This window comes from Corapipo altera, unplaced genomic scaffold (genome assembly GCF_003945725.1).
Source record: "Corapipo altera isolate COAL_440 unplaced genomic scaffold, ASM394572v1 343, whole genome shotgun sequence".
NCBI lineage: Eukaryota > Metazoa > Chordata > Aves > Passeriformes > Pipridae > Corapipo > Corapipo altera.
This window is the reverse complement of record NW_020884913.1, coordinates 6,755,768-6,781,081: the sequence shown is the minus strand read 5'-3', so window position 1 is coordinate 6,781,081 and position 25,314 is coordinate 6,755,768. Positions and strand designations below refer to the sequence as shown.

At 52.0% G+C, this 25,314-nt stretch overlaps 1 protein-coding gene across 2 annotated transcripts in view; it reads right to left on the bottom strand.

Annotated features, from left to right (window-relative positions):
• Positions 1 to 2,017: 2,017 nt before the first annotated feature.
• Positions 2,018 to 25,314, bottom strand: part of MGAT5B (alpha-1,6-mannosylglycoprotein 6-beta-N-acetylglucosaminyltransferase B) — a 64,949-nt gene continuing 41,652 nt past the window's right edge. Inside the window, exons 9-18 of one of the 2 annotated variants that reach the window (XM_027654560.1) lie at positions 17,680 to 17,811; positions 16,659 to 16,792; positions 15,828 to 15,958; positions 15,202 to 15,207; positions 13,434 to 13,589; positions 12,646 to 12,792; positions 10,984 to 11,100; positions 4,516 to 4,590; positions 3,798 to 4,072; positions 2,018 to 2,640 (exon numbers count right to left, since the gene is read on the bottom strand). In XM_027654560.1, coding sequence (XP_027510361.1) covers positions 2,442 to 2,640; positions 3,798 to 4,072; positions 4,516 to 4,590; positions 10,984 to 11,100; positions 12,646 to 12,792; positions 13,434 to 13,589; positions 15,202 to 15,207; positions 15,828 to 15,958; positions 16,659 to 16,792; positions 17,680 to 17,811 — 1,372 coding nt within the window. In that variant the 3' untranslated portion in view covers positions 2,018 to 2,441. The remainder of the gene's footprint in view (positions 2,641 to 3,797; positions 4,073 to 4,515; positions 4,591 to 10,983; positions 11,101 to 12,645; positions 12,793 to 13,433; positions 13,590 to 15,201; positions 15,208 to 15,827; positions 15,959 to 16,658; positions 16,793 to 17,679; positions 17,812 to 25,314) is intronic. The other variant, XM_027654561.1, reaches the window with a different exon arrangement.

The window sequence follows — 25,314 nt, the reverse complement described above, 5'->3', positions numbered from 1 at the left end:
CCATGAGCCATCACTGACAGACCAACAAGAGAGGCTTTTCCCCAGGAGAAGGTGCCCAGGACTCGGTGCCCACTGATGGGGCAGAGACACGACAAGCAATCCCAAAGCTTTACTGAGCCCCATCACCCAAATTTACAGGCTGACTTGAGATCCAACAAGGTTCCAGACAGATCATTATTTCCCATGGCAGCGGCGAAGGTGAACCAGCCGCCTTTTACTTCAGCTTGGAGAAAAATGCTCCTGCCAGGGGATAATTGGGACTCTCTGCGGTGGGAGGCAGTGCTGGGCTGCCGAAAGGTGAAGGCTATTTTAAAGGCAGCTGAGCAGAAACGGTGGAAAAATCTACCAGAGGAGCTCATGTGTAACAGGCGCTGCCTCCAGAGGCATCCCGAGCCTCTTGGTCTTTAAAACTTGCTTAGATCCCCTATAAAACCAGGTTTTATTTGGTCTTTACAACCCTGGGAGGCGAATTGCTGGTGGCTCCTGCTGGCAAAGCCCCCCAGGCTGGCTCCTGCCCACCCAGCACTCGCAGCAGGAGGGGTGGGTGCTGCAGGACTCTGCCAGGGGATGCTTTGAGGCTGAGATGAAAGGTGCCTGGAAAGGTGCTGTTGCTCAGCTCTGCTAAGAGAGGTTTGCGCTGCTTTTATTTAGACACACTCTGGCTGCAAGACACAGAAATTACTTAATCAATCCTTCCCCCTGGCTGGCGTCACAGGCAGGATGGAGGCTGCCCACGCAGTTTGGAGCTGAGGATGATAAACTGCTCTGGGATAATGGCAGTGTCTCCACCTCCTGCCTCACCCAGCACAGGATTTGGGCCAGGCTTGCAGGCTCAGATGGTGGGATGCCCAGAGGACACGAGCACTCTGTGGTGTCACCCTTCCCCGAGGACAGAGCAGAGAGATGGTGAGGGGAGTGGGGCTCTGCCTGATGCTGTAGCACAGCTGAAGGAATGGGATTTTCTCCCAAAACCTGCCACGGAGAGGACAGGCTGGAGGTGCCAGGGCTGCCTGGCCCAGCTCTAGCGAGCAGCTGGGTCACACGGGAAGACCTTGTGCACTCATCCGTACCACTGCTCTCCATCAGCCACCATGAGCCACGGGGGACAATCCTGCCAGGGCCTGGGACCCTGCAGTGACAGTGCCAGGACACGGTGCCACCCCACCAGCCTCTCTCCCCAGCTGGGCCAGGAGCTCTCCCATGCAGGGAAGGGATGGGAGGGAGTTTCCAGCCCATAACTTTCGTGCCACTTGTTTTACAGGATGCAGAAGTCTCACCATGGAACACTTCCACATAACAGGAGGGCTGAGCAGCAACCTTAACAGCGACACCCCGCTCTGTTAAGCAACCCTACAAAAACAAACCAGGTCACCCCAGGCAGCACCAACCTAGGCAGGGGATGTGCTGGGAGGGGAAATGTTGGCAGCAGGGAAACCCCCCCCAAAGTGAGATGAATGGCAGTAAGGAAAGCTGAAGAAGTGAAGACAACGCATGGAAGATGATCACTTGGAGTTTCCTGTGGTGGCAACATCTGGAGCACACAGTCATGATGTTGCTTTTGCAGCTGCTGAGCTGCTCCCTCTCCCCTTGGTTGCTGCCCACTGGTAATTCCTTTTGGCTGCTGCAGAACATCCTCCTCCCTGCCTGCTCATTCAAACCTCAAGCAGCCCCTATGCCCCCTCCACCACCTCCAGTCATCCCTGGAGGGGTGTACAGCATTGTGCATGGGTGAAGAGCAGCCTGAGGGGCTGGGGGACTCACTTTGGGCACCTCTGCCCCACTGGGAACACTATCCCAGGAATCAGCATCCTTCCCAGGAGCCCATCCCACCCCTCGCTCCCCAGGGACAGCCTGGGAGCCACCCAGAGCCCCCTGGTTCCTCCTGGGGACACCATGTCCATCCAACCCATCTGCTCTCCTCGGGCTTTGTCCTTCCCCAGCTCCACATCCACGAGGCACCAGCAACCCTCCCGTGCCCCCCCAACCCAGCTCTGCCCAAGAACTCCCACAGAAGGGCTGGGTGTTGCTTCCCCTTTAATTTACCACTTGTCAGGGGGAGGGTTAAAAAAAAAAAATCAATAAATAAAACAATTCAGGATGCTTGAAGAGGATGAAAACCCTGAAACTGCAGTCTGCTGGTGGCTTGTCCCATTGCCAGAGGGAGGGGGAGGATGTCCCCAGCCCCTCTCTCTCCCCACCACCCCATCCCAGCGCCACCAGGTCCAGGTGGGTTCGGATGCGGTCGGACGATGCTCCTCGGGAAGAAAAATGAAACCGAAGTTCAGGACATGGTCATTCACAGTTGGCTGGTGGATGAAACAACCCCCAGAGTCAGACAGCCCCGGGAGGGACCCGTCCCACCTCCTCAGCCGCCGCAGAGCTTCGAGAAAAAGCCACTCGGTGCACGTCACGCGTCACAAACGCGGTGGGGTCACCCCCCATCACAAGCAGTCCCTGCACAGAGCCACTTGTCCTTGCTGGAAGTCACGGCAGGGGCAGAGGCGCCGGTACTTGGTGTTGTAGCCGGCGCAGCTGAAGAGCAGAGGCTCCTTCTGGAGGTAGCACTCGTGGACGTTCTCGGCCACCGCGGGGTACAGATGGTTCATCTCGTACTCGGTGCTGTCGCAGGTGATGCTGAGCCTGGGAGCGAGGACAAAGGAGGGTCAGTTCAGTGAGGAGCCTGCCTGGGGGTTCACTGAAGGGGTTTTGTCCTTCCCAGGGACGTTCCTTGGCAAAGCGTGGGGGCAGATCTTTGCTGATCTATGCTTGGCACACCCCTTGGCTAAACTGAGTGCTTGTCACCAGCCCAACACACTCCGCAGGAAGGGATGAGCCTTGCAGCTCAACCCTGCAGCCCAGACATCACCCCAACCCTTGCGTGGGCAATGGGTGGCTCAGGATCACCCATAAAAACCCACAGAAATCTTAGGAGTTGGACTCACTGATCTTTGTGGTTCCCTTCCAACTCAGGATATTCTACGATTCTTTTATAGCCCCTCGCTGACCAACAGGTCAGTCCACTCTCCATGGACACCTCCTACAGCAGCTAACATTCCCTGGAATGGACATGAACTCAATGGATGCCCACATGTGCCCTGCTAGCTGGGATTAGCCAGAAAACTGGGCTGGGCATCAGCAAATGCCCCGTGGAGCAGCAAAAATGCCCAGTGCAGACCTCAACATCCCCCCACTCCCAGATGCAGATGGAGCAGCAGCGCTGGCATCGCCCTCCCACCAACCCCTCTCAACTGATCAGTCCCTGAGCCAGCTCATTTTAAGTTCTGGAGGAGGACAAGGAGGGGAGAGAGTGAAACCCAAGCCCCAGCTCTAATTTATCATATAAAACTGTCAGTGGGACGCGCAGCGCCTGCCTGACCAGTGTGACAGCACCAGCAAGGCTCGCATTTTAATTGCCCACAGAGCAGCACGGAGCCCGGTGGCAGATTTATACTCTATTAAAACTTTACCGCTGTGTGTTCAAAATGCAGTTTTACAGAGAGACACATTAAAAATGAGAGAAGGGCACAGAGCACGGCAGAGAGCACAGAGGAGGGGGACAGGAACAGGGTGGGAGAGAGGCAGAACTGTGCCTGGAAAGGCTGTCCCTGGAAAGGCGGTCGTTGCATGAAGCTGGACTGGCAATTCCCTGCCTGCATTGCCTTGGGCACGAAGGCACCTCAATGGGATTTCATTAGGGGGCACATGAGGAAAATGGGTGGTGGGGACGGAGGGAGCAAAGGGAACGCTGTCTGGCTGTTGGCCCCTTCCCCAAATTCACTGAGAAGGTCACAACTCACTGGAGAAACACCTCCTCCTTGTTGAGGAACCTGAAGAAGGTGGGCTCGCAGACCAGCCCGTGCCGCCGGCACGTCTCGGTGCACGTGTGCCGGGACTCTGACACCCACACCTGCAGGGAGCCCACGGGGGGCCAGGCCTTGGGGTCCTGGCTGGCCCTGGGCGACCACACCAGGTGAGTGGCGTTGGGGGACAGCACCAGCGGGCTCGGAGGGCTTTGCATAGCAGGACTCTTGGTCTTGGGAGGCAGAGGAGGAGACGACGTGGTGCAGAAATCCTAGCGGGAGAGAAGACAATGGGTCAGCGAGCTGAGGGACAGGGAGAGATGTTAAGGAAGGGGAAGGGAGCCTGCTGGCAAGACAGGAGGACACTTGGGATGATGAGTTTGCTCATCAGGTTGAGGTCACCTGCGTGCATAGATGGCATCTCCTGCTGTGGAGGACAAACACATCAATCACCTCTTCTCCCAGTGCTGCCTTATTCTCTGCAGCAGAAAGGCCTTGACCCAGGCCCAGCACCACCAGGGATCCTCCACCAACCCCCAGCATCTTTGGTTCACAACAAACCTCCCCCAGCCCCATCTCCTGGGTGCTTTCTGCAATTAGGGCACTGGCTGCACAATGCCCATGGGAGGGCAGGGATGTTCCCCAGGGAGAAGAGGGAAGGTTGGCCATGAGAACAGAGATGGTTCCCCAGCAAGGACAGGGATTCTCCCCCAACCTGGTGCTGAATGTAGGCGTGGATCCGCTCCAGCATCCCCTCGCAGGTGTACTCGTAAGGCAGGTAAGGGTCCACCTGTGAAGGGGAAGAGCAGAGCACAGGCAGCAAGCAGGGACAGCCTTGCCCTGCCCCTGAGCCCAGTGGCCCAGCATAGCAGTGCCCTGGGCATGGCTCTCCCACCCACTGAAGCCCACGGCTCATGTCTGTCCACCAAAGCGAGCAGGGAAGAATCCTAGGGCTGGAAAAACCTCACAAGCCACAAAGCACAAGAGAAAGAGGGAGAAGGAGTACTTTGGGTTCAGCCTGTGTAGTGGTGAAAATGAAATCACTCTGTTCCGTTTTAGTCTCCCTTTTCTCCACTTTAGGTAGGTTATAAAATCATATCAAATCAAATCAGTTTCCATGCTATAGGTCACGTTGAACTTAAGTATGAACTGTTTCAGCCCAAGAAACACTCAGCACTGGGGGGCAAGGGGGAAGGAATTTTAAAATACTGGGGAGTAGGTAGGACTGGTAAAGATGCCAAGTTAATCCAGAGCAACAGTGATCCCCGTGATGCCTCAGGTCTGTTTTAGCATCCTCTGTTCCTCTGACCTCAACAGGGCTCAGCCTGCTCAGAGAGAAAAGCCCTGGTGCTCCAACCCACAAAATGGCCAGGGAAAAGCCCAGGGCTGGGACTGGCTGTGAACAACACCTGGAAAAACATCTCTCTTTTCCTACTGCCACGCTGCTGAGGGTTTGCTGCCCAGCACTGGTGGCTGTCATGGGGTGGAAGCCGGATCTCTGTCAGTCCCTGCTGGCACAGGCTGGGATGGGGCAGGGAGGCAGCAGCCGGCTGCACACTGGGATGGAGCAAACATTGATGCCCACGTGGATGTCGGTGCTGTCACTGCACCTCCACGTTGATAAATGCTATTTACAGAGTCAGCAGTGCTTAAACCACGGAGTATTTTTAGTGTGGGTTACGAAACGCTGCTGGTCTTCAGGAGACTCTGCCCGCACGCACTTCCCAACATCTCCCTGTCCTGAGAGTCACCCTTGGATCCTGGCATGGCAAATGCCCTTCTCATCCCCCAAACGAGCATGTCCCTGGCACTGCAGTGGCACAGGCTCCAGGAGGAGCAGGCAGGGGCAGGCAGCCGTGCTCACTGCCCTCAGCAGGGCTGATACATGGCCATTGTCCCAAGGTCCAGAGTGATTTTCCCCCCGGGAAGAGCATTGCCACAAGGGCTGTGTCACTGATGCCCTGCTTCCCTCTGGAACAAATTAATTTTTAAGAAATTTTCTGCCCTGGGAAGACGTATTTTGCCACACTCCCTTATTTTTCCAGAGATGTTACATGAGCCGGAGGATGTTGGGGCATGGAAGGAGCTGGTCCTGTGACCCCCTTTCCTCTGCTATCTCTGCAAAAGGATTCATGCAAAAGGATTATAAGCAAAACCAGCCCAAAGATAATTAATCCAGAAAACACTGCTGCTTCTATTTTCTGAGCTCTGCACCTCCAAAATAGCTATTTCCTTTTGAAGTACCTGTCAAACCCAAGCTCAAAGGCTCAGTCTGCTGAGAACCCTCTAAGCATCTCCCTGCCATAAATATCCCACCTGAGATCTCAGCCATGCTGGAAATCACAGCTGCTCTGCCTAATTACAGATGTGCATGCTAATCAGAGCTGACACAGTGACAGGCACCAATCCTGCCTCCGAATTCCTGATGGGCTCTCAGTTAACTGGGGCAGAGTCTTCAAAAAAAAAAGAAACAGCCAAAGCAGAACTGCCCATCTCAGTTGCACAGAACCAGGCTGGGGGCTCGATGCTGCCTGGCACAAATTTGGGGGAGACAAACCACCCCTTGCTCAGCATCACCAGTGCTCAGTCTCATCCCTGCACTGCCTTCATGGCTGCAGTACTGGGGGGCTTTTCCCAGGACCCCGTTTTGCCAAGCATAGAGCTGATAAAACTCCAAAAATCAGCCTAATTCCCCCAAAACACCACTGTGGTACCCAGTGGGATGCAGAACATGACTGCAGGATGGAGGCAGAAAACCTCCTTGCGCCTGCAGAGGTGATGCTCCACGTGCAATCACATCTGCCCACAGACTCCCATGGCCCTGTGGGGTACAAGGACATCAGGAGGCTGTGGGCAGAGCCCTCTGCAGCCCCTGCTCCTCCAACCTCTCTCCCCCTCAGGGGGTCCCCCAAAGCCTCTCACTCCCCCCTACTCCCCTCTCCCAGTCTTGTTAGGATTCAGCTCGTGCATCCAGGGCTGATAGAAAATGCCAATTTTGAGAAGATAATTGTTTAATTAAAATCTGACGGGCTTGGCCTCCTCTTGACAGCCACATCCTTAATGGCATTCCCTGTGTTGCGAGCTCAGGATGTCCCCAGAGCCCTGGGAAGAGAGGGATTCAGAGGTGGAGACCACTGCCTGGCAGAGCAATGCACAGGATGCCATGGGAGAGAGTGGAGGGGTTGGTGAAGATGGACTTTGCCACCCTTTCCCCCAGGTGAGGAACACAGAGTCAGAACTTTCCAGCCCCAGCACTCTCCATCAGCCAAACAGGGAGTTACTGGTGTCCCGGGGGGATACCACCACGAGAGCCCCGGTTTTCTAGCCCCCAGCAGGAAGAGAGCAGTAAGTCTGTCTCACTCAAAAGGAAAAGGGGGAAAAAAAAATCCAAACGTCATCAGACAAATAAGTAGAAAAATAATGCAATTCTCTGCTGGCACGTAACAGCAGGCTGGAACATTTTAACCAGCTATTTTCACTGTGATGTTTAATGCACTGCTCTTTCAGGCATAGTCTGAAATGTATAATTTTCCATTATAGTCCTGTATGTTTGACTTTAATATAATGAAGCCTTCTCCCTTCACTACACCAGAATATTGGGTCTATTAAATTGCTTGTGCGAGGACTGTTTTTGACAATGGAAAAAGCTGAAGGCCCAGAAAATGGTGGTGCTTGCAAACCTCTCTCCTTCTCCAGCCTGCAACCCCTGGATAATGGCCATGATCCATCACTGGAACAACCTCCCAGCATCACCTTTCCCAGGGGGACACAACTTGTCTCTTTGCCCCATGTCACTGTGCCAGGATTTGATCTCTGACACAGAGGGGTTTGGTGCTTCCACAGTTTCAATTTTCCTTATAAATAGATCAGGGATGCGAGCCACCAGGGAAACCTAGAACTGCTCCAAGTGGGATGAAAGGCAGAGGCACAGCTTGCCAAAAGCCTTCCCCAGCAGTTGCAGGGTGACCCTGAACGGGTGCCACCTCCGAAAGGACAAGAGAGGGGAGTACAAGGGCTTTTCTGGGGGGAAAAAAACCACATATTGCAAACCCAAGCCACGTCCAAGCCGTGATTCAGCTCCCTCTCCAGAAGGAAGAAGTTTTTTTCAGGCAAAACTAGGTTGGTGAAGGATTCCAGCTGCATCCTAACTGCTCTGTTTGCACAAACACACCACGGGAAGCTCTGCCAGCCTGGCAGGAGCTGGGGCAGGGATGGAGCTGTGGGATGGCACATCCCACCCCGAGCTGCAGCCCTGGGTGTCAGCAGTATAAAGTGGGGTGCTGTACAGCCCTGCCAGCAGTGACCTGGCTGCAGAGCCACAGGCAGCCTGGGGCAGCCTCAGGTAACACCAAAATATTGCTGAGCATCAGCAAATCCCCCCCCAGAACCAAGCCAAGAGCTTGTTGTCAGCTTGACTGTATCAGAATTACCGCCAGGTTCATGAAATCAGCTCCCAAAGCGGTTCCCAGCACTCAGCATCCTGGTTCCCACTCCCTGGCACTCTGGTTCCCAGCACCCAACACAAATACCACCAGGAAAAGCTGATGGAAGAGCATCTCACAGTTTCCCACAACATCCCATACCCCCAAAAATGTTTTCCTGAGTTTTGGCTTGGAAGATGCAAAACCACAGCTGTGGGATAAGTGATTTTTTCAGACATGCAACAACAAAAAAATACTAAATAAAATCAATTTCAGGTCAGTTTTCAGTTTCCAGTGTTTCCACCCATCAAGGAGGGGAAAAAAATGTTGTGTTTCAGGTTCAATCTGTCTGAGTTGGTGAAGCAAAGGGAAATGCATCATTTTGGATACGAGCATTCCTTTCAATAAATTGGCAGGGTATTTCCAAACAAAGGCAGGTAGATGGGAAACAAAACCATAGTATTTCATTCCAGTAATTTTGAAATGAAATGTTTTGACAGAAAAAAAAATAAATTGATGGTGGTTATTCTGAAACACAGACAAATTTGTTAGATATAGTCCAATAACAAAACCCCAGAGGAACAAAACCTTCAGGGGGGGGAATAAGGAATCAGTAAAATAATTTCTCCAAGTTCCAGTACCTGGTTGGGAACAACAACACTAAACTGTCCAGGCACCAGCTTTCTGCTATTCCTCCTGCTAATGCCCTTGTTTTCAATTCCTGCTGTAACAAACAGCATTTTAAAAACAAGATACCCAGGGATTCCTGGAGCCAAAGCCTATAACAAGGCTTTTAAACCTGTAAGGTAGGTCAATTTTAAAGCTTAATTGCCTTGACAGCATCTCTAATAAAGCAGACCTTCCTATTTAAGAGATAAAAAGGGGGGGGAGGGGGGGAGAAAAGGTTGCTGTAAGTTATTCACACTCACTCCCTGCTCTGCTTTGGGAGGATTTATAAAATGTCTTTAGAAACCCCAGAGAGGTGAGTTGTGGGATTAACTTCTTGGAGGGAAGGAATCACTCCCCTCCACAGTGACTGTGTGTCACAATGCAAGGGGGATGTCAGCAACTGGATTTATTCGTTTGAGGTAAATTTAGGACTTCAACCTTCAGCTGTTGATGGTAATTCCAGGATCTGGGATGCTTTGTGGGAAGGGACTGAGAGGTGGGGCTCCTTGGTCCAAGAGTGGGAATGGGGAGAAGAGCTGGGACAGGAGCTTGTCTTTGGGCTAAAGAGGGATGGGCATGGCATGTTCTGGCGAGGGCCTGGTGATGGACACAGTGGGTCCCCACACCAGCTCTTCCCATCACACCACCAAATTTCTAGTTCCTTTATTTTTTAACCAGACATTATCATTAGGCACCTAAATGACCTGGCGCGCATCCAGCCGACATCGCAGCGCAGCTGCTCAGGAGCCAGCACAGCCCTTTTCCCCCCCTCTCCCTAATTCTCCAGTCATTCTTTAATTATTTTAATAGCATGGCAGCACCAGGCTTCACTATTTTCTTTCTTCTTTTCTGGAAAGGCTGAAAATCTCCTTCCCTCTCCCCAAAACAGCTCTCGGCCGCCCGCTCACAGCGCTGCCTTTGCTTCGGGGCCGTCTCCAGCCCAGATGGTGGAGGGTCAAGCACTGACAGCTGGCCCAGCAGCACAGCAGCAGGGATGTAATTATTTTTAATTTAATTCTAATCGAGATACGGGGATGAATGCGCAAAACAACAACTGTTTTCTTAAGTTAGGTTTGTTCTGTCTTTGCAAATCCACAGAGAAAACGAGCGCGAGGTGAAGAGCTGCAGCAACCGCCTGTGATGAGGTGAGAGGCCATCAGGCTGATGGCATGGCCACAGCAGCTGAATGTAGCCCCCAAACTGTCACAGACACCCACCTCTGCAGCCTCCAATGCAGGGAAAAGTTTGGATGTCACCTCTCTGACCAGCATCGCCCCTGTCCCCCCCCCAGCCCACCCAGCACTGTGAATCCTGAGCCCCCACAGCCCCACGCAGAGCCCTGGTTTCACAGCACATAATGTCCTCACGAGGGGAGGGCTCATCCCAGGAGAAGCAAATTGCAAGCAAAATGGCTATCAGCACTTTTCTCCCCTGCAGGAAAATTGACTTTAATAATTTGGACAACTTGAAAGGCTCCTGCCACAGGCCAGGAGGTAAATATTCATGAGGGAGCGTTTCCAGAGCGGGCGCAGCGGGAGTGCTGCCTTCCCCGAGGGTCCTCATGTCCCCCCCTTCCCTACATCCCTTCATCCTTCACAGAGGCAACTCATGAAGTTATTCCTACTGATTTGCTCCATCTGAACGCTAATGATCAACAGTGAAATGGGGGACTGGCAGGCACAGGGGTCTGCAGCTCTCTGGATACTTGCAGGGAGATGCTTTCTGGGTTTTTCTTTGAATCACACCAGATCCCAGCACCACTGCATATCTCCAGTAATCCCAGCCTCCTGCTCCCAAACCTCATCTGCCTTATTTCAGCTTCCCCTTGCTCCAGCTCTGCCCAGAGGGTCCCTCAAAGGCACAGCTCTGCCCCAGGGAATTGCCAACGATACTCGGTACCAAAGCAAAGTGGGAGTACGTGTCCCTCTGAGGCTGCAGGAGAGGAGGATTTCTGCCTTGCACGTGCAAATAATTCCAAAGGAGAAGCAAGGAAGAAAAAGTAATTAATGCCTGAGAGGGAGAGCCAGGCAGCAGCAACTGCTGTCCAAACCCAGCAGCAGGGAGATCACCCCAACACCCACCCTGAGCCGTACCTGGGTCCTCATGATGGTTTTGACAGCAGCTTCAAACTCCTCAGAGTTATTGTAGTCAACAGTCCACACATGTGGCTTCCCAATGAAGTCTTCAGCATATGGGTGTTGGGAGGACACCTAAAACACAGCAGTGTCAGCAGGATTTTGCAATCCCTACTGGAACAGCTGCTCTGTCCCATTCACAGCCGTGATGGCAGAGGAGCAGCAGGCTCAGGCATGGACACAACAAGTTTTAATTCCTTGTACACAGGGAGGTGCTGGAAAAAGGTTTCCTTTGAACCTAGCTGCCCCCTGTCCTCAGGCTGATGTGCTAAAATTCCCCACAACACTGAAATCCCTCCACAGCCCTGAATATCTCCATAATACAAGCACAATTTAACTCTGACCTGAGCCATATGTGGGTCTGGATGGCAAAAACAGACCAAAGCAGGAAAGGTGTGTGAAGGCACCATGTCTCCCAGGTTTGCCAGCTCCAGAAACAAGGCAGAGGGAAAATCCATCGCCACTGAAGGCTGGGAAAGTCTAGCACTGGGAGAAAGCAGTGCTGGAAGCTGCATTGCCCTGATGCCACAGGCAGCCCCCACACTGGTAACCCCACAGCCACCCACACAGGTGACTTTTGGGGATCTACCTCTTTTGTTTCAGCCCCACGTGGCTGTGAGGCAGCCAGAGCCCTGATCTCCTCTGGGAAGGGAAGAGAGAGGTTGCTGATCAGAGGAGGTATTTTGGGGGCACCATGAAATATGGCAGAGGGGCCTGAACCCCTGGCAGCTGGAGGAGGAGAGCAGGGCATACTCTGTGTTTTATTCTCCAGCTTTCTGTCCTTTCTTATTTCATTCCCAACAGATTGATCTCCTCCTTCCCCTCTGGCACACAAACACCCTGAGGCATTTCACAGCCCTCACCCCCGCCTGCCATCCCAGCTCCAGGCTGAAGCACAACCACAGCACCCACTGGGATGGGTGATAACACCAGCAGCTAATTCAGGGGGTTCACAGGGCAGACATGGGGGGCCAGGACAGCCCAATGCCCCCCACCCCATGATGGTGCTGCCAAGCAGGGCTGTGGCAGGGCTGAGGTGCCTGGTCCCCCAGCTCATTCCCTGAGCACTGCACTGCTTTATCCACTTTATTAATAATAAAAGAGGCAATTTTCTCAAGCTTTTAACTTTTAAAGAGTTCCTGCTCTACTTAAATTGAATTCTCAGGGATGAGCAAGCCTGGGAGGGATTTCATACCCCTGCAAAAACATGGAGGTCTTGCTGTCCCTCCATGTGGACAAAGGGATGAACAGGGGAGCATTGCCCTGGTTTGGGAGCAGGGTGTAGGGTGTGCGTGGATCTGCACTGGTGGGGAAGGAGCTGGGGTTTGTGGTCTGCAGAAGGCTCCTGCACCACCTTCTCCTTGGAAACCCCAAAACCACAGCAGAGCCCCTTGCATCCAAGAGCTCTAGATGGAGATGATGCAATGACAGGAGAGGGCACCCAACCTGCAAGGTATCCACACGTGTGCGTGTGGAGGAAATCTCTCCCAAAAAAAACAAAACAAAAAAGAATCTCAGTTTAGCAACTGCTCTTCCCCAGGCTGGCCCAAACCCTGGTGCAAACGGGGTGGGCTCCATCCATCCATCCCATCCCATCCACTCTCCCGCTGCCACACTTGCCTCTCTGGACGTCGGCTTCCCGCGGAAGAACTCGTGGTTGAGGGAGCTGTGCGGGGGGTTGAACCGCGCCTGCAGGAAAACGCAGCCGTTGGCGATGGCCTCCAGCGGGGCAGGACCCTCGTAGGGGAACCCAAAGCCAATGAAGAGCTGCAAGGGAGAAAAACCACGTGCTGGTGAGTGCATGTGCCCAGCCCCATAGGGAAGTCTCCCAAGTAACCCACCAGCATCCCTCTCTGCTGCCCTGCTCCTGCACACCAAGCCTCTACGGGAGTTCAACACCCCACAGATCAAATGTGCTCAAAACTCCCCCTGCTCTACAGCTTAGCTGTACACGGGCCATGGGGTGTCCAGGAGCTGCAAGTTCCCCCATGGTGGTCACAACCACCACACTGCCTCTGCATGGAGCAATATTCCTTTGCCAAAGCTGTTTGGGCTGGTGAATCAAGAATATTTCCCCCAGGCACCAGCTGAAGGCGACCGGGATGTGCCCACACCCACACATTCCTTCTGAGAATCCCATTTATTTTTATCACAGCTATATGGTGGGGGGAAAAAAAAACAAACCCAACACCCCATTTAGCAATAAATGAATTAATCGGGAAACTTTGTGCTCCACCCGCGGACAGTCTGCAAGGAGAAGCCCATCAGACACATCTTGATCTGGAAGGATACGTTCTGCTCGGTTCCTGGCTAATTATCCTGGCTGAGAGGCTCACAGCTAATTATCCCAGCTACAAGGCTGGAAGGCAGGTAATGAGGGGCAGGGTCCTGGGATGACTCTCCCCCACCTTGGCCTTCCTCAGCAGCTGCTGGAACTCGTGCTGTGGGAGCAGCCCGTGGTTCTTCACAAACGCCGGGACCTCGGGCGGCCGCTGTGTCTCGTAATAAACGGTGCCATGGATCTCCATGTACTTGTTGAGAATGGCCAGGAACTTCTCCTTGCCCTGGGGAGGAAGGCAGAGGTGTGAACTGCACCAGAAGATGGGCCTGACCTATTCCACCAGGGTTGTGGGGGGAGATTTAGCTCTCACACTGTTGTTCCAGAGCACCTGCAATGCTTCAGGTAAACCCACAGCACTGCAAAATCCATACCCTCCCCTCCTCATTCCTTGTAAACACATGCTGGCCCCCCCCACACTCCCAGAGAGCCAGGACGACTGTAGGATCCATCACCCTGAACATCAGCACCTCGAGCTCCTGCCTTCCCTGCTGCCTCCAAGGGCAACTTCCACTCTGGAGCTGCTGAATTAAAGACTTCAGCAGATTCAGAGGGAAGTTTGCAAAGACCAGACCTTGCTAATAGCCTCTTATTCCAAGTAACGAGTCCCCAGGATTTTCTTGCTCAGGTTTAATCCTGTTTCACTACCTGGAAAATGAAGGGGGTCATCAATTCTCTTTTTTTGGAGGCTTTCCTGCTTTTGCTCTGCAAAGCAACCTTTCCCTTTAGCAATTTCTCTACTGCAGAACTTTTTCTGGTTGAAAAAAACCACAAAGGGACCAACCACCCTTTGGACACTGCCTTTTCAGCTTGTTCCAGTGCTGCAATGGGCCCCGAAAGAGCAGAGACTGGGAGGGAATAAGGAGTTATAAATGGGGAATTTGGGAAAACTGGGTATATTGCTTTAAAGCCTCCCTGAACACCGTATTTCTGCCCTCAGCCAGGTATCCCTGGACTTCTCCAAGGCTAAAACCAAGCCTTTCTCACCTTATTAAAACTTCAGCTCCTATTGCAAGCCGGAGGCGAGAAGTTCAGAGGGGTAGGAAATGAGAAATATAGGAAAGGCAGGTTTACTGTAATGTTTCTAAATGTCAAAAACATCCTGCTCTGCAAGACAGCGTTTGGTCCAAGGCTGGTAAATGACTCCAGAAGATGGAGGTGTTCTTTGCCTTCCTAGACCACAAAATCACTCAAAATAAGGAAAAATCCCTCCATCCCCTTTTTTTATTCCATGGGGCAGCACAAGATGTGAAGCAAAGCCCAGGCAGCCTGGCCTCAAGGAACAGCCACCAGCAAGGACCAGCCTCAGCCCCTTCACAGAGTAATAAATGACTCCAAATATGCAGTTTTGTGGAAACTGATGTTGTTTGTGAATTCTGACTAAAAGGAGCAAATGCTTGCAGCACCCAGGGTGGAGGGAAATGTCCATTCTGAGGTTTTAACTCTCTTTAGTGCCTTCCTAAATTAACCTAACTGAGCTCAAATGCGACTTCTGGATAGGAAAATGCGGGGGAATGGCAGAAAAATAAGATAAGATATTACAGTTTCCCTAAAATGAGATTTAGTGGGTTTCAGCAGGTCTTTTAGGGAGACAGCAAAGAGGAGACGGTGTGGCTGGATCCTGGCCCACCGCAGGCTTCCCTGCTAATTAGCGGCTGCTAATCAGGGAAGATGGGGAAAGGGAGGAGATACAGCCCCCACTGCATCAACCCACATCAATCCTGGCACCTCCAGAGGACCAAGCCCACGTCAAGGCAAAGTCGACTCTGGCAAAACCTTTTCTCTCCCGAGAAGACACTCAGAGGTAAAGCCCAGCAGCAGCTGGTGAGGTACAGTACCTGCAACTGCAGCAGCCCCAGGTGGTGCATGAAGGGGAAAAATAGAAATAAATCAAGAGACAGTGAGAATTAGCTCCTTTTTAAAGCCTTAGAAGGAAAAGAAGCTTGCTAGCTCTGGGTAAGACGGGGGGAGCACACACAGCCCCTGTAGGAGATGCAGGGGGGATGTTTTGGGGGTGCTGTGGGTGCTGTCCCCATACAGTCACCCGCCCTCTCCCCCAGGTGTTGCAGACACAGGCACACGGAGGGAGCACAATCCCTTTTCACAGGGTACTTGAAAGCAGAGACAAACCATCCCCATCATAGCACAGCAATCATTGCAATTAATTAACGGCAATCATTGTAATTAATTACATAAAATCATTGATTTGAAATCCTCAGCCTCAGCAGCCTGCTGGGAGCAAGCATCACCCCGAGCAGAGAGCAGGGAATGGTGTCTCACCAGCCTCTCCCTGTTTGCTCAGAGGCACTGGATGTGTCACATCACTCCTGTAGGAATGGGACAAGGATGGTCCTCTACAAACACACTGAGAAAAGCCAGAGGCTGCTGCTGTTGCTGCCTCCGAGCTGTTCCTACAGCTACCCCTGCCTGCCTGGGCTCTCCCCACCACCCCAAGGACACCCACCTTCCAGATGCTGGCCTCCTTCCCGTACACCACTGCCATGCTGCTCACTTTGTTGGACTTGATGAGCTGCCTCTCTGTCTGGTTGAGCTCCTCTGACACGAAGCCCATGAAGGAGTTGTCGGGGGTGTGAGCTGTGGGCACCAAGGGGAGAAGACACGCGGCTGGACAGATGCTCTTTGGCACCTCCCGGGGTTGAGGATGCAGCCACACTGCAGCACGGGAATGGGATGAGCCCGGCTCCAGAGCCTTGCTGGAGCTTGGAGGAAAAATGGCATGAATCCCCATCCAAGCAGCTCATGAAATCCAGGCTTCAGAAGCCACTCAAGTGGCTCTTTACAAAGTGAGGCATTTCTAAGGCTGCCAAAGGGGCTTTATCCAGCCAGAAAAAAGCAACACTTGATTAATCCAGCAGCCAGCAGGTCACTGGGCTCCTTTCAGACAAGCACATCTCCTGACTATGCCACAGGCAAATCCAGACCACTGAGCTGTCTCTCACCTTTAGCATCCCAGCTGAAATCAAACCAGGCTTTGCAACCAAAACCACCCCACGCTTCCCTTCCCTGGAGCTGGAAGCTGCTGGCTGTGCCCTGACTGTGCTGGAGCCAGCAACCCATCATGGTGGAAGGAGCCTGGTCTCTCTCCTCGAATCATTTCTGTAGCCCAAGAGGTGGCCAAGCAGACCTGGGAGCTCCTTGCAGACACGAGGAAGCAGGAGCAGAGCCAGGGGGGACAGCACTGCCCGTGCATCACCAGCTGGAGGAGGTCAGACCTGCCTCTGTGGTACCTGTGAGACCCCCAAACCACCCCGCCATGCCCCTGTGCCCCACTCACGGAACATGGTCATGAACTGGGTGGGCTGGAGGTTCCAGTAGCCCCAGTTGGTGCGGTAGCCGCGCAGCGTCGCGTACTCCTCGTGGTTGTACGCCGGCTCCGTCCCAAAGGTGTCGATGACCCGGACGCGGCACCTGGGAGAGCAAACGGGACCCCGGGACCTCACCGTGAGAGAGTCCCAACTTCCAGGGATACCTGGTGTCCCCAGGCAGCTCGTCCCTTGTCTGCACCCCAGAGCATCACCAACAGCCCTCCCCAACCCACTGCTCCTTCCTGCGAGGAGCAATTTCGCCTGGCAGGACTCTCCACTCCCCGGCAGTTGTGAGAACGATGAATCTCCTGAAGACTTATTAATGCTTTTCCCAATATCCTGGGAATGCTGAGGCAGGCATTACCAGCACAAGACTGAGGAGAGAAGGGGAACAACAAGCAAGGGAAGAGCAAAACAAGCTGAATGCGAGAGCAAATGCATTTATAATAAAAGCAATAACGCAGCTTGTCATTTTTCTCTCTAATAAAATTGTGTAGGATAGTGGAAGAGATGGGAAAAAAACATAATAAATAGCAGGACTATCAGCACTAAATTAAATCGCATATTTTCCTGGCTGGTGATGTACCAGGGGACGATGACATTTGTCTTGATGCTGAAGGAGGAATGGACAGGGGTCCTTACAAATCCACAAGGCTTACACTTCCCTCCGAGGTGTGCCCACCCCTGGCTGCAGGCACGGAACTGGAAGCACACACACCCCCCAGGCACATGCAGGAGCTGGTCTCTTCCCAGTTCAGTCTCTTTTAATGAGGTTTTATCTTAAACACGTGAGGCTCTGGAGTGAGCAGAATGCCTCGTGCCACGGCAGCAGGGGACACAGCAAGGCACCAGCCAGGCAAAAATCAAAGGTAAAATCAAAGGGTCTGGGGTTCCTTGGATGGGAAGGGCTATCCCTCGAGGTCATTACCATTAGTCTTTGCTTGCTAATTAATGAAATGGAGAATAAGAACAGGCAGAGGCCTTGCTTACCTGTATTTCTTAAAGGAGAGCCCCATGTGCTGCTTCATCTGTTGAAGTCCATGGTAGTCAGTGTAAATCAGGTCGAAAGGCAAAGGACTGGTCAAGGGGCAGTTTCCCCGTCCTGGAGGCACCCCTAAGTGACTGGGGAGAAGCAGGAGGGATCAGGGCCCAGCACCATGAAAGCCCCGAAACACAAACGCTCATTTTCCTGCCAAGCATTGAACAGGAGCCACCAACCAGCTCCCTCTTTGATGGAGGGGGATGCAGATGGTTCTCCTCTCCCCAGTTTTCATTATCTGGGCCAAAGACCTGGGGAGTCCTGGTCCCTCCCCATCTTTGCACCTGCTCCAGCTGAGTTCCTGCTCTTCCCACACAGACTGTGAGGCTTCTGCACAGCAATCCCAGACAGGGCTCATCACCATCTCAGTCACCACACATACTCCCTTGGATGTCTCTTGTTGAAGACACCAGATTTCATTTGGTTTCATTGCAACCACATCAGTGACAGACTTGTAAAACCACATCTTTCCTCTCCTCTCTGCCTGTGAGGCTCCCAGCTTAGCCTAAAATTCCCTAACAGTTCCTTACAACAGCCATACTCAGCCCCTCTTCCCTCCTCCAGTGGATGAAAACCCAGATAAACTCGACTGCAAGCTCTTTATCAAGACCATCAGTTACCTCGCTGCCAGGGTGAGATGTGATTAATCCAGCAAGATACAAGGCTGGTAAACCTGTGGTGTGTCTCCTTCCATTTTCAATTACCTCTCTGAACCGATGAATCCCTCTCTCCAAAGCTGTTCCACTAAGTCTACCACTGATGTCAGACTGGCAGCCCATCTGCTTGTCTGGACCACGTTTCCTCCTTCTCAGAAAAAAACCTGTGACACCTTCCAGCTTCAGCAGGTTTCTCAAAAACCCTAGTTACATGTACTTGTGATTTCCAAGTGCCAGTTTGCTCAGAAATACAAATGCTTCGCTCCTCAGTTTTAAAGCTCTATAATTTTTTTCCTCCTAAAGACAATAATTCCTCACCCTCATAACCCCACAAACACCCAAAAAGCAACAGCAACACCCTCATGGAAAACCAAACCACTGAGCTGGTCTGGTCCACTCAGGCTGTCTCACTCTCACCACGCAGTTGTCCCATTTCGTTCTCAGTCCTTCCAGCAGGGCTGAGGAATTCCTGTTTTATTTTGCAAGTCTGAGCTCAGACACTGTGAAATCTCACCCTTCACTCCTGCCTGCCAAGACGTCTGTCTTTGTTTTCTTCTGGGCTCTTCATTTACTCCTAGCACCTATTTGGAGATGGGAATTTATCCCAGCCATGCCTGTACGTATTTTTACTTCTTTTAGGAATAAAAGTTCTGGCTAGGTCTTAAACTCCCAGGCTTTGAATCTTTCCCTCTTATGTGAGCTCTCTTACTTAAGTTTCTTGTAATTTCTCTGCATTTTCCCTTCTGAACATGAGAATCCTCTTTCCAGCCCTACCTGGGTTTTATTTGTTGCTCAGCTGAAGCTCAAATGAACCCACAGCCCAAGGGTCCATCCTCTGATGAGCACTTCCATAAAGTCCTCATCCCTTCCCTAGCCCTTCAGCATTTAATCTATCAAGTCCATGGCTGCTTCCAGAGGAAATCAATGGCTCTTCCACCTGGGGAACAGCCAAGGCATACAGTTATCACAAGCATTTGCTCTCCAGTCTCTCACACTCTTCACCAATATCAGAAGGCGTCACAGGGAGCCAGAAGTGGGTTGGCCAGAAGAGATACTAACGAAGGGCTCTTGGTCTGCTCCTGGCTGTATCTCCCTCTTCTTCTGAACCTGATCTAGTGGAAGATGCCTCTGTTCATTGCAGAGTATTGGACCAGAAGACCTTTAAAAAGTCCCTTCCAATTCAAACTACTCCATGATTCTACATGGCTTGCAAGCCCTTGAGCGCTGAGCACCAAGATCCTTCTTCCAGCCCCATCCCAACCTCAGATCGGTGAAGGGTCATCCCAAACTTCTGACCATGACACCCAGAAAGTGTGTAAATGTGGAATAACAAAGCCAGGAAAAACCCAGCATTTCAATTTGAGGTGAAGAGCTGCTTTTGCAGCTGCTTCATTGCTCTTGTCACAAGGAATATCAGCGTCAGCTCAGGGCAGCCCAGCCAGGGCGGCCGCAGGGGGAACAAGTCACAGTTTTGTCACTTTTATGCACAATTTTACACGACAGGACTGATTGGGAAGATGGCAGGAATAGAAAGGCTCTCACCTCCCACAGCCACCTCGCTACGATAAATAGGGCAATGAGGAGACAACCCTCCTGGGGAGGCTGAAGGGGAATTTTTAAGCCAGTAAAAAAACCCCAAGATTTTATAGAGGTGCAATTCTAAACATTAGATTTGCTCACGCACATGCTGCTTTTTCCTCAGTCATCAGCCAAACAATGATTTACACCAACATGGCAACTGAGGCAAAGCAACTCAGCCAATCTCTAAATCTCGTATTTAAGTGAAAATCCCTAAACCATCACATTTTCCTTGCAGCATACCCCATCCTCCAGCTGGTACATGTCACACAAGCCACTGCATTACAAAATAATCTCTAATTTAAGAAAGCCCTAACCAAGCTTCATGAGGGGCTGTGGGAGACAGCAATTAGCATAATTAATTCTGAAGCCTCCAAAAAACTTTCCACCAATTAGGTGGAGCAGGTCTGGCTCCCCCAGCTCCTTTCCTCACTGCAATCTGCCACACATCCCCTCCTCTCCAGGTGCTCGGGACTTGCCACATCCATCTATACTCCCAGTGCCTTGACTGCATGGTAGGAATAGCTCTAAAAGCAGGACCAGTGTCTTTGAGCAGAGTATCTCTCCATTTACCCCCCTTATCCTCCCTAAACACTTTATAACCACTGATTTTAATATTCCAGTCATGCAAATCCAGGCTGCACCTCTGAGATGGCGGAGGGGGGATTTTTTTTTTCCTTCCTCCTTATTTAAACATTTTTTATTCAAGCTTTCATCATTTGCCAGTTAAGTCAACTAATTTTCTACTAAACCCAATTTCACTCATGGTTGGAGTGCAATTTCCCTGATTTTTCCTCGTGCCATGTACTATTAATGGCGCTTGAAATTACGCAAATAAAATTGATGAGCGCAAATGCCGCTTCCTCAGCCGGCGCAGCCCAGAGACCTGTTTTTGGAAGTCACTTGATCCCAGCTCCTGGAGAAACCTCCCCTCCCAGACCAGCCAAGGGTAGTGACCAGCCCATGCCCGTGTTCAGCACCTCCAGAGCCCCAGATGGTGATCCAGTGGCTTGTCCCATCCCGACATCCCGAATTAGTGCATCGCTCCTCTTTGGGAGGGCGCAGCCGAAGCAGCTTCAATCCAGTGGATGCAAGAGCCAAGCTCGCCTCTCTGCCAGCTGCCTCCACCAGCTGTGCCTACTCCAGAATAAATCTACAGCAGCTTCTTGTCCTGCTATTTTCCTCTTATAGGTGCTTTAATCAAACCAGGGGACCGTTCCCTCCCCGGGTGCGGTGCAGGCGCTCAGAAATCAGATGACTGCGGGTTTATCTTTACATCCCATTGACCTATTTTCAAATTAACCCAACATTTCTTTCACGCTTTATCACTCCTGGTGCTGCAAAGTCCAGCACTAAATGGATCTCATGGGCATCTCCTGGCAGCCTGGGCCAATATCCTGTATTATATTTAATTGCATCTCCTCTGCCCACATCTGCTGCCATCAGCAAGACAGAGGGGGGAATGGAGGAGAGCTCCTGTCCTCACTGCTCACTCACCTTCTCCATGTCTGCAAAAGCCCAGCAGGCACAGGGCTGTTATCCAGGGGTGAAAGGTGCCAGAGCTGAGCCTGTGCAGCTCATGGGGGTCTGTGACAATCCCATCACAACCAATTTAAAGCGCAAACCTAAGCCCACAAGATGAACATCCTACTGCCTGCCCTCTGCTCCCAGCTCTTCCCCCTGCTAGAATGAACACTTGCTAGAAGCAAGGACTTTGAAGCTATTTCAGCATGATTTTTAAGGCACCTGCAATGGTTTCACTTTTGCAAGGTGTGTCTGGACTGTTTCTCTGGCCCATCATTGATCTTGTATGACACAGCCCTACCCATCCCAGGGGGTTAGTTCAGCAATCCATTGCTTTATTTCCAAGGCCTGGAGATGCACAGGAAGGTGCCAGAGCAAACTTTTTTTTTTCTGGTCAGAGATTGAGCAAATAATGAAGTAACTTCCCAGGAAAGGAGAAATAAATACTTGGGCTCCTTCAGAGAACAGCAGAAACCGAACACAGATGCTCGTGGTGCCTGGGCAGATCCTGTGACAGACAGGCTGTCTCCTGCTGTCCCAGCTGCTCCAGAGCTAAAAAAAAGCAAGAAATTCTTCCCTGTGAGGGTGGTGAGGCACTGGCACAAGTTTCCCAGAGAAGCTGTGGCTGGCCAGTTCCTGGAAGTGTCAAGGACAGGTTGGATTGGGCTGGGGGCAACCTGGTCTAGAGGAAGGTGTCCCTGCCCATGGCAGGAGGGTGGAACAAGTTGAGCTTCAAGGTCCCTTCCAGCCCACCAGATATATCTGCTGGAAACATGTCCTGATTAAATTACAGACTGGAGAAGCCAAGGAAGCTCAAACACACACAGTGTTGTGTCCACCGCCCGTGTAACCTCTCGGTTCAGTCTTCATCATCTCTGTCTTTGCAAGGGGTTGCAGCTGTCGAGCACTCACAATCGTGAGCATCATTTCAGCTCCCCCTGAGCCCTGTAACCAAAAATCCAGCCTCTCCAAAGCCCACAACAGCCCTTATACAGCCATGTCCCAGCAAGGACATCAATGCCTGGTCAGGAAAAGAACGACCCAGTAGCCCCATCGGCTTCCAGAAACACTCGCTCTCAAGTACCAGGAGCTAAAGGCTGAAGGTTCCTGCCCACTGGTGCAGAGCTGATGAATCCCACAGCCATGCCATGCAGCTCCATCAGGATCACATGCAACTGGTCACTTCTGGCTGTTTTCACAAGCAATTCATGTCTCTCCCACACAATGGCAGGACTGTGTTTGCCAGCTGGCGAGGGGAGGTGAGGCCGGGAGCCCGGCCACAGTACAGGTTTTCATGTGAACAGATGCAAGACAGAAAGATGGCTTTTATCTGCCAGGAAATAATTAGAAATGTATTTGTCTGGACATCGTGTTTCCATCTGAATGGCTCTTTCCGCAGCGTGAACACACCTCGGTGAATGTGGAGAGCACAGGAAAATGGGAGCTCTAACTGTGGGCTGGGTGGAGTGGTGGCAGCAGGAGCTGAGCCTTGTACCACCATGGTACCAGTCCTAATGCAGCCCACACACACCACCCCACCACAGGGAGGGTGTGTGGCTTGTCATCCAAGCCACACACTGACCACAGCTACTGCTGGGCAGGGAAAAGGCTGCCAGCACAGGATACAAGCACATGCTGAAAACCAAGTGTCTTGCCAGGGAAGGTATTAGTAGTTCAGAACTAGAGACAGGAGCAATTAAGCTCCGGGAACACTTTGTAAAGCCCTGACCCCACGAGGCATCAAATCCCATTTTCTTCGACTTTCTGTCCTGCCGTATGAGCAGTTAATTTCAAGGGGACCATCGCAAAAAGCACCTTTCAGCGTCATTGAGATCAGCACTCCTGTAGTTCCAGCAGTACCACAGCCCCAAGCCTCTCCTTCAGCCCTGCAAAAGCAGCTGGAGATGCCAAGATGTCCATTGCCATGACCTGAGGATGGGGGTAGGAGTTGGAGGTCCCAGCACCGCCTGTAGTGCTCCCTCTCCTGGGGGCAAAGGCTGAGCACATCCTTCATGCCTGACCCCATGGCACGGGTGCTCCAGAGGAAAAGCCTCAGCTTATTGCAGTTTTTGTGCCGGCACAGCCATTGCTCCAAAGTGCTGCTTGTAATTTTCCAACATCTACTCATGAGCTGCCTCATTATCAACCCAGCTCAGGGCTTTCAGGCACTTCCCACTCCTCCCCTACCAAGCAGCACACACGAACACCGGCCTGGATTCTCACCTCCCTGAAAGCACTTCTGAGCTACCAACACAAGACAAGGTGTCTTCAGAAAGAATAAAGTGTCTGCATTCAGATTTTGGATGTTTCTTCCTGCCCTGCTTCAAGACAGGGCTCAAAATGCTGCTGGCTCCCAACCCAGCACAAATCTCAGATGGAAAACAGCTCCTGGCTCCCTGTTCCAGCTCAACGGTTTGCTTTCCTCCCAGGGAGCTGCACGTGGAGTCACAGAATGGTTTGGGTTGGAAGGGACCAGATAAACCTGTGCTTCACCCCTTGCCTCTCAAGACACACCAGAAGCACCTCATAAATTCACTGAGAAATGCAAAAGAGGACAAATGCCTGAACTTAGTTCAACTACAGGAGAAAAATTGGCCCCTGGTAGGACATAGCAGCAGAATTCACAGATCTTTAAGGTCCAGTCACACTCACAGCCTGTTTTCATCCCCAGTCCTCCATCACCAGCTTTTTTGACCAGGGCCTTATTTCTCCTCCTCGTTTGCCCAATCCTGAGCATTCCAGACCCAATCCTGACCACCCCCTCCAGGCACTGCTGCATTGCAATCAATACAGATGCTAATAATGAACAGCTCTCAGATAACCACTGAAGTGTATGCAGGCAAAACCTTCCAGCGATCCCTTGCCAATGATCAATACTCACAGAAAAATCAGCTCAGAAATTTGAACAGACGAAAAAACAAACCAGCAGAGAGGTTAATCCATGCTGAATAATTTATGAGTGCCAGTGAAGGCTGTGCTGGGCCAGAGCAGCTACAGCTCCCAGGCATGAAAGGAGCAGGAGTTGCCAAAGAAAAAATACACAGAAAGTGGATTCAACACTGCACATTTCTGGAGCAAAATATCCCTGAACCCATCCCAACACTGGTGCCTGTGCTGCTACAAGCTCAGCAAGAGACACTTGGGATGGGAGAGGACAAATTCAGCCCCAGTCTACAGCAAGGTAAAACTCCAGCCACGAGCATCAAACAACCCCTGCCAAAAGCTGTGGCTACAGGTAAAGTCCCCTCCAGGTTTTAACAAAGAGCCCAAGATTAACTATTAGCATGACTCAGGATTAATTACACTTGTTCTACTAAGCCTCCCACTCGATCCTGGTCAGGCAAAAGCTTTTCCCAACACTCCTTAGAGCCACCAGCCCGAGAGCAGGGACATTGCTGAGAGATCTGCAGGCACTGAGCAGGATTGCTGGCACCACTCAGTCCCCCCTTGGGCAGAACTTGTGCCCCCCTTCTGACACCCATCTCTTGGTGGGCTGCAGGAGGGTCCCAGTGAGTGCTGGGCCCAGTCTGGGACAGAGGGGACCTGGCTACAGCCCCAGATCCTGCCTCCACTGGCCCCAGCCCCCCAAATGCTTGACATGGGTGTCCAGCATTTAAAATGTCATCAAAGCCAGGCACAGGACACACTCTTGGGGAGGTGGGGACAGCATCTATCACTGGGACACAGAGAAGGACAAAATGCGCAGTCCCGGCCCAGCTCCCTCACTTCCCATCTCAGCTACAAAGGGGAAGAGACAGAGTTGCCGCTCCCAGGCATCCCAGGGGACACATCCAAATCCACGTCAGAAGAGATCTCACCACTGCCAAC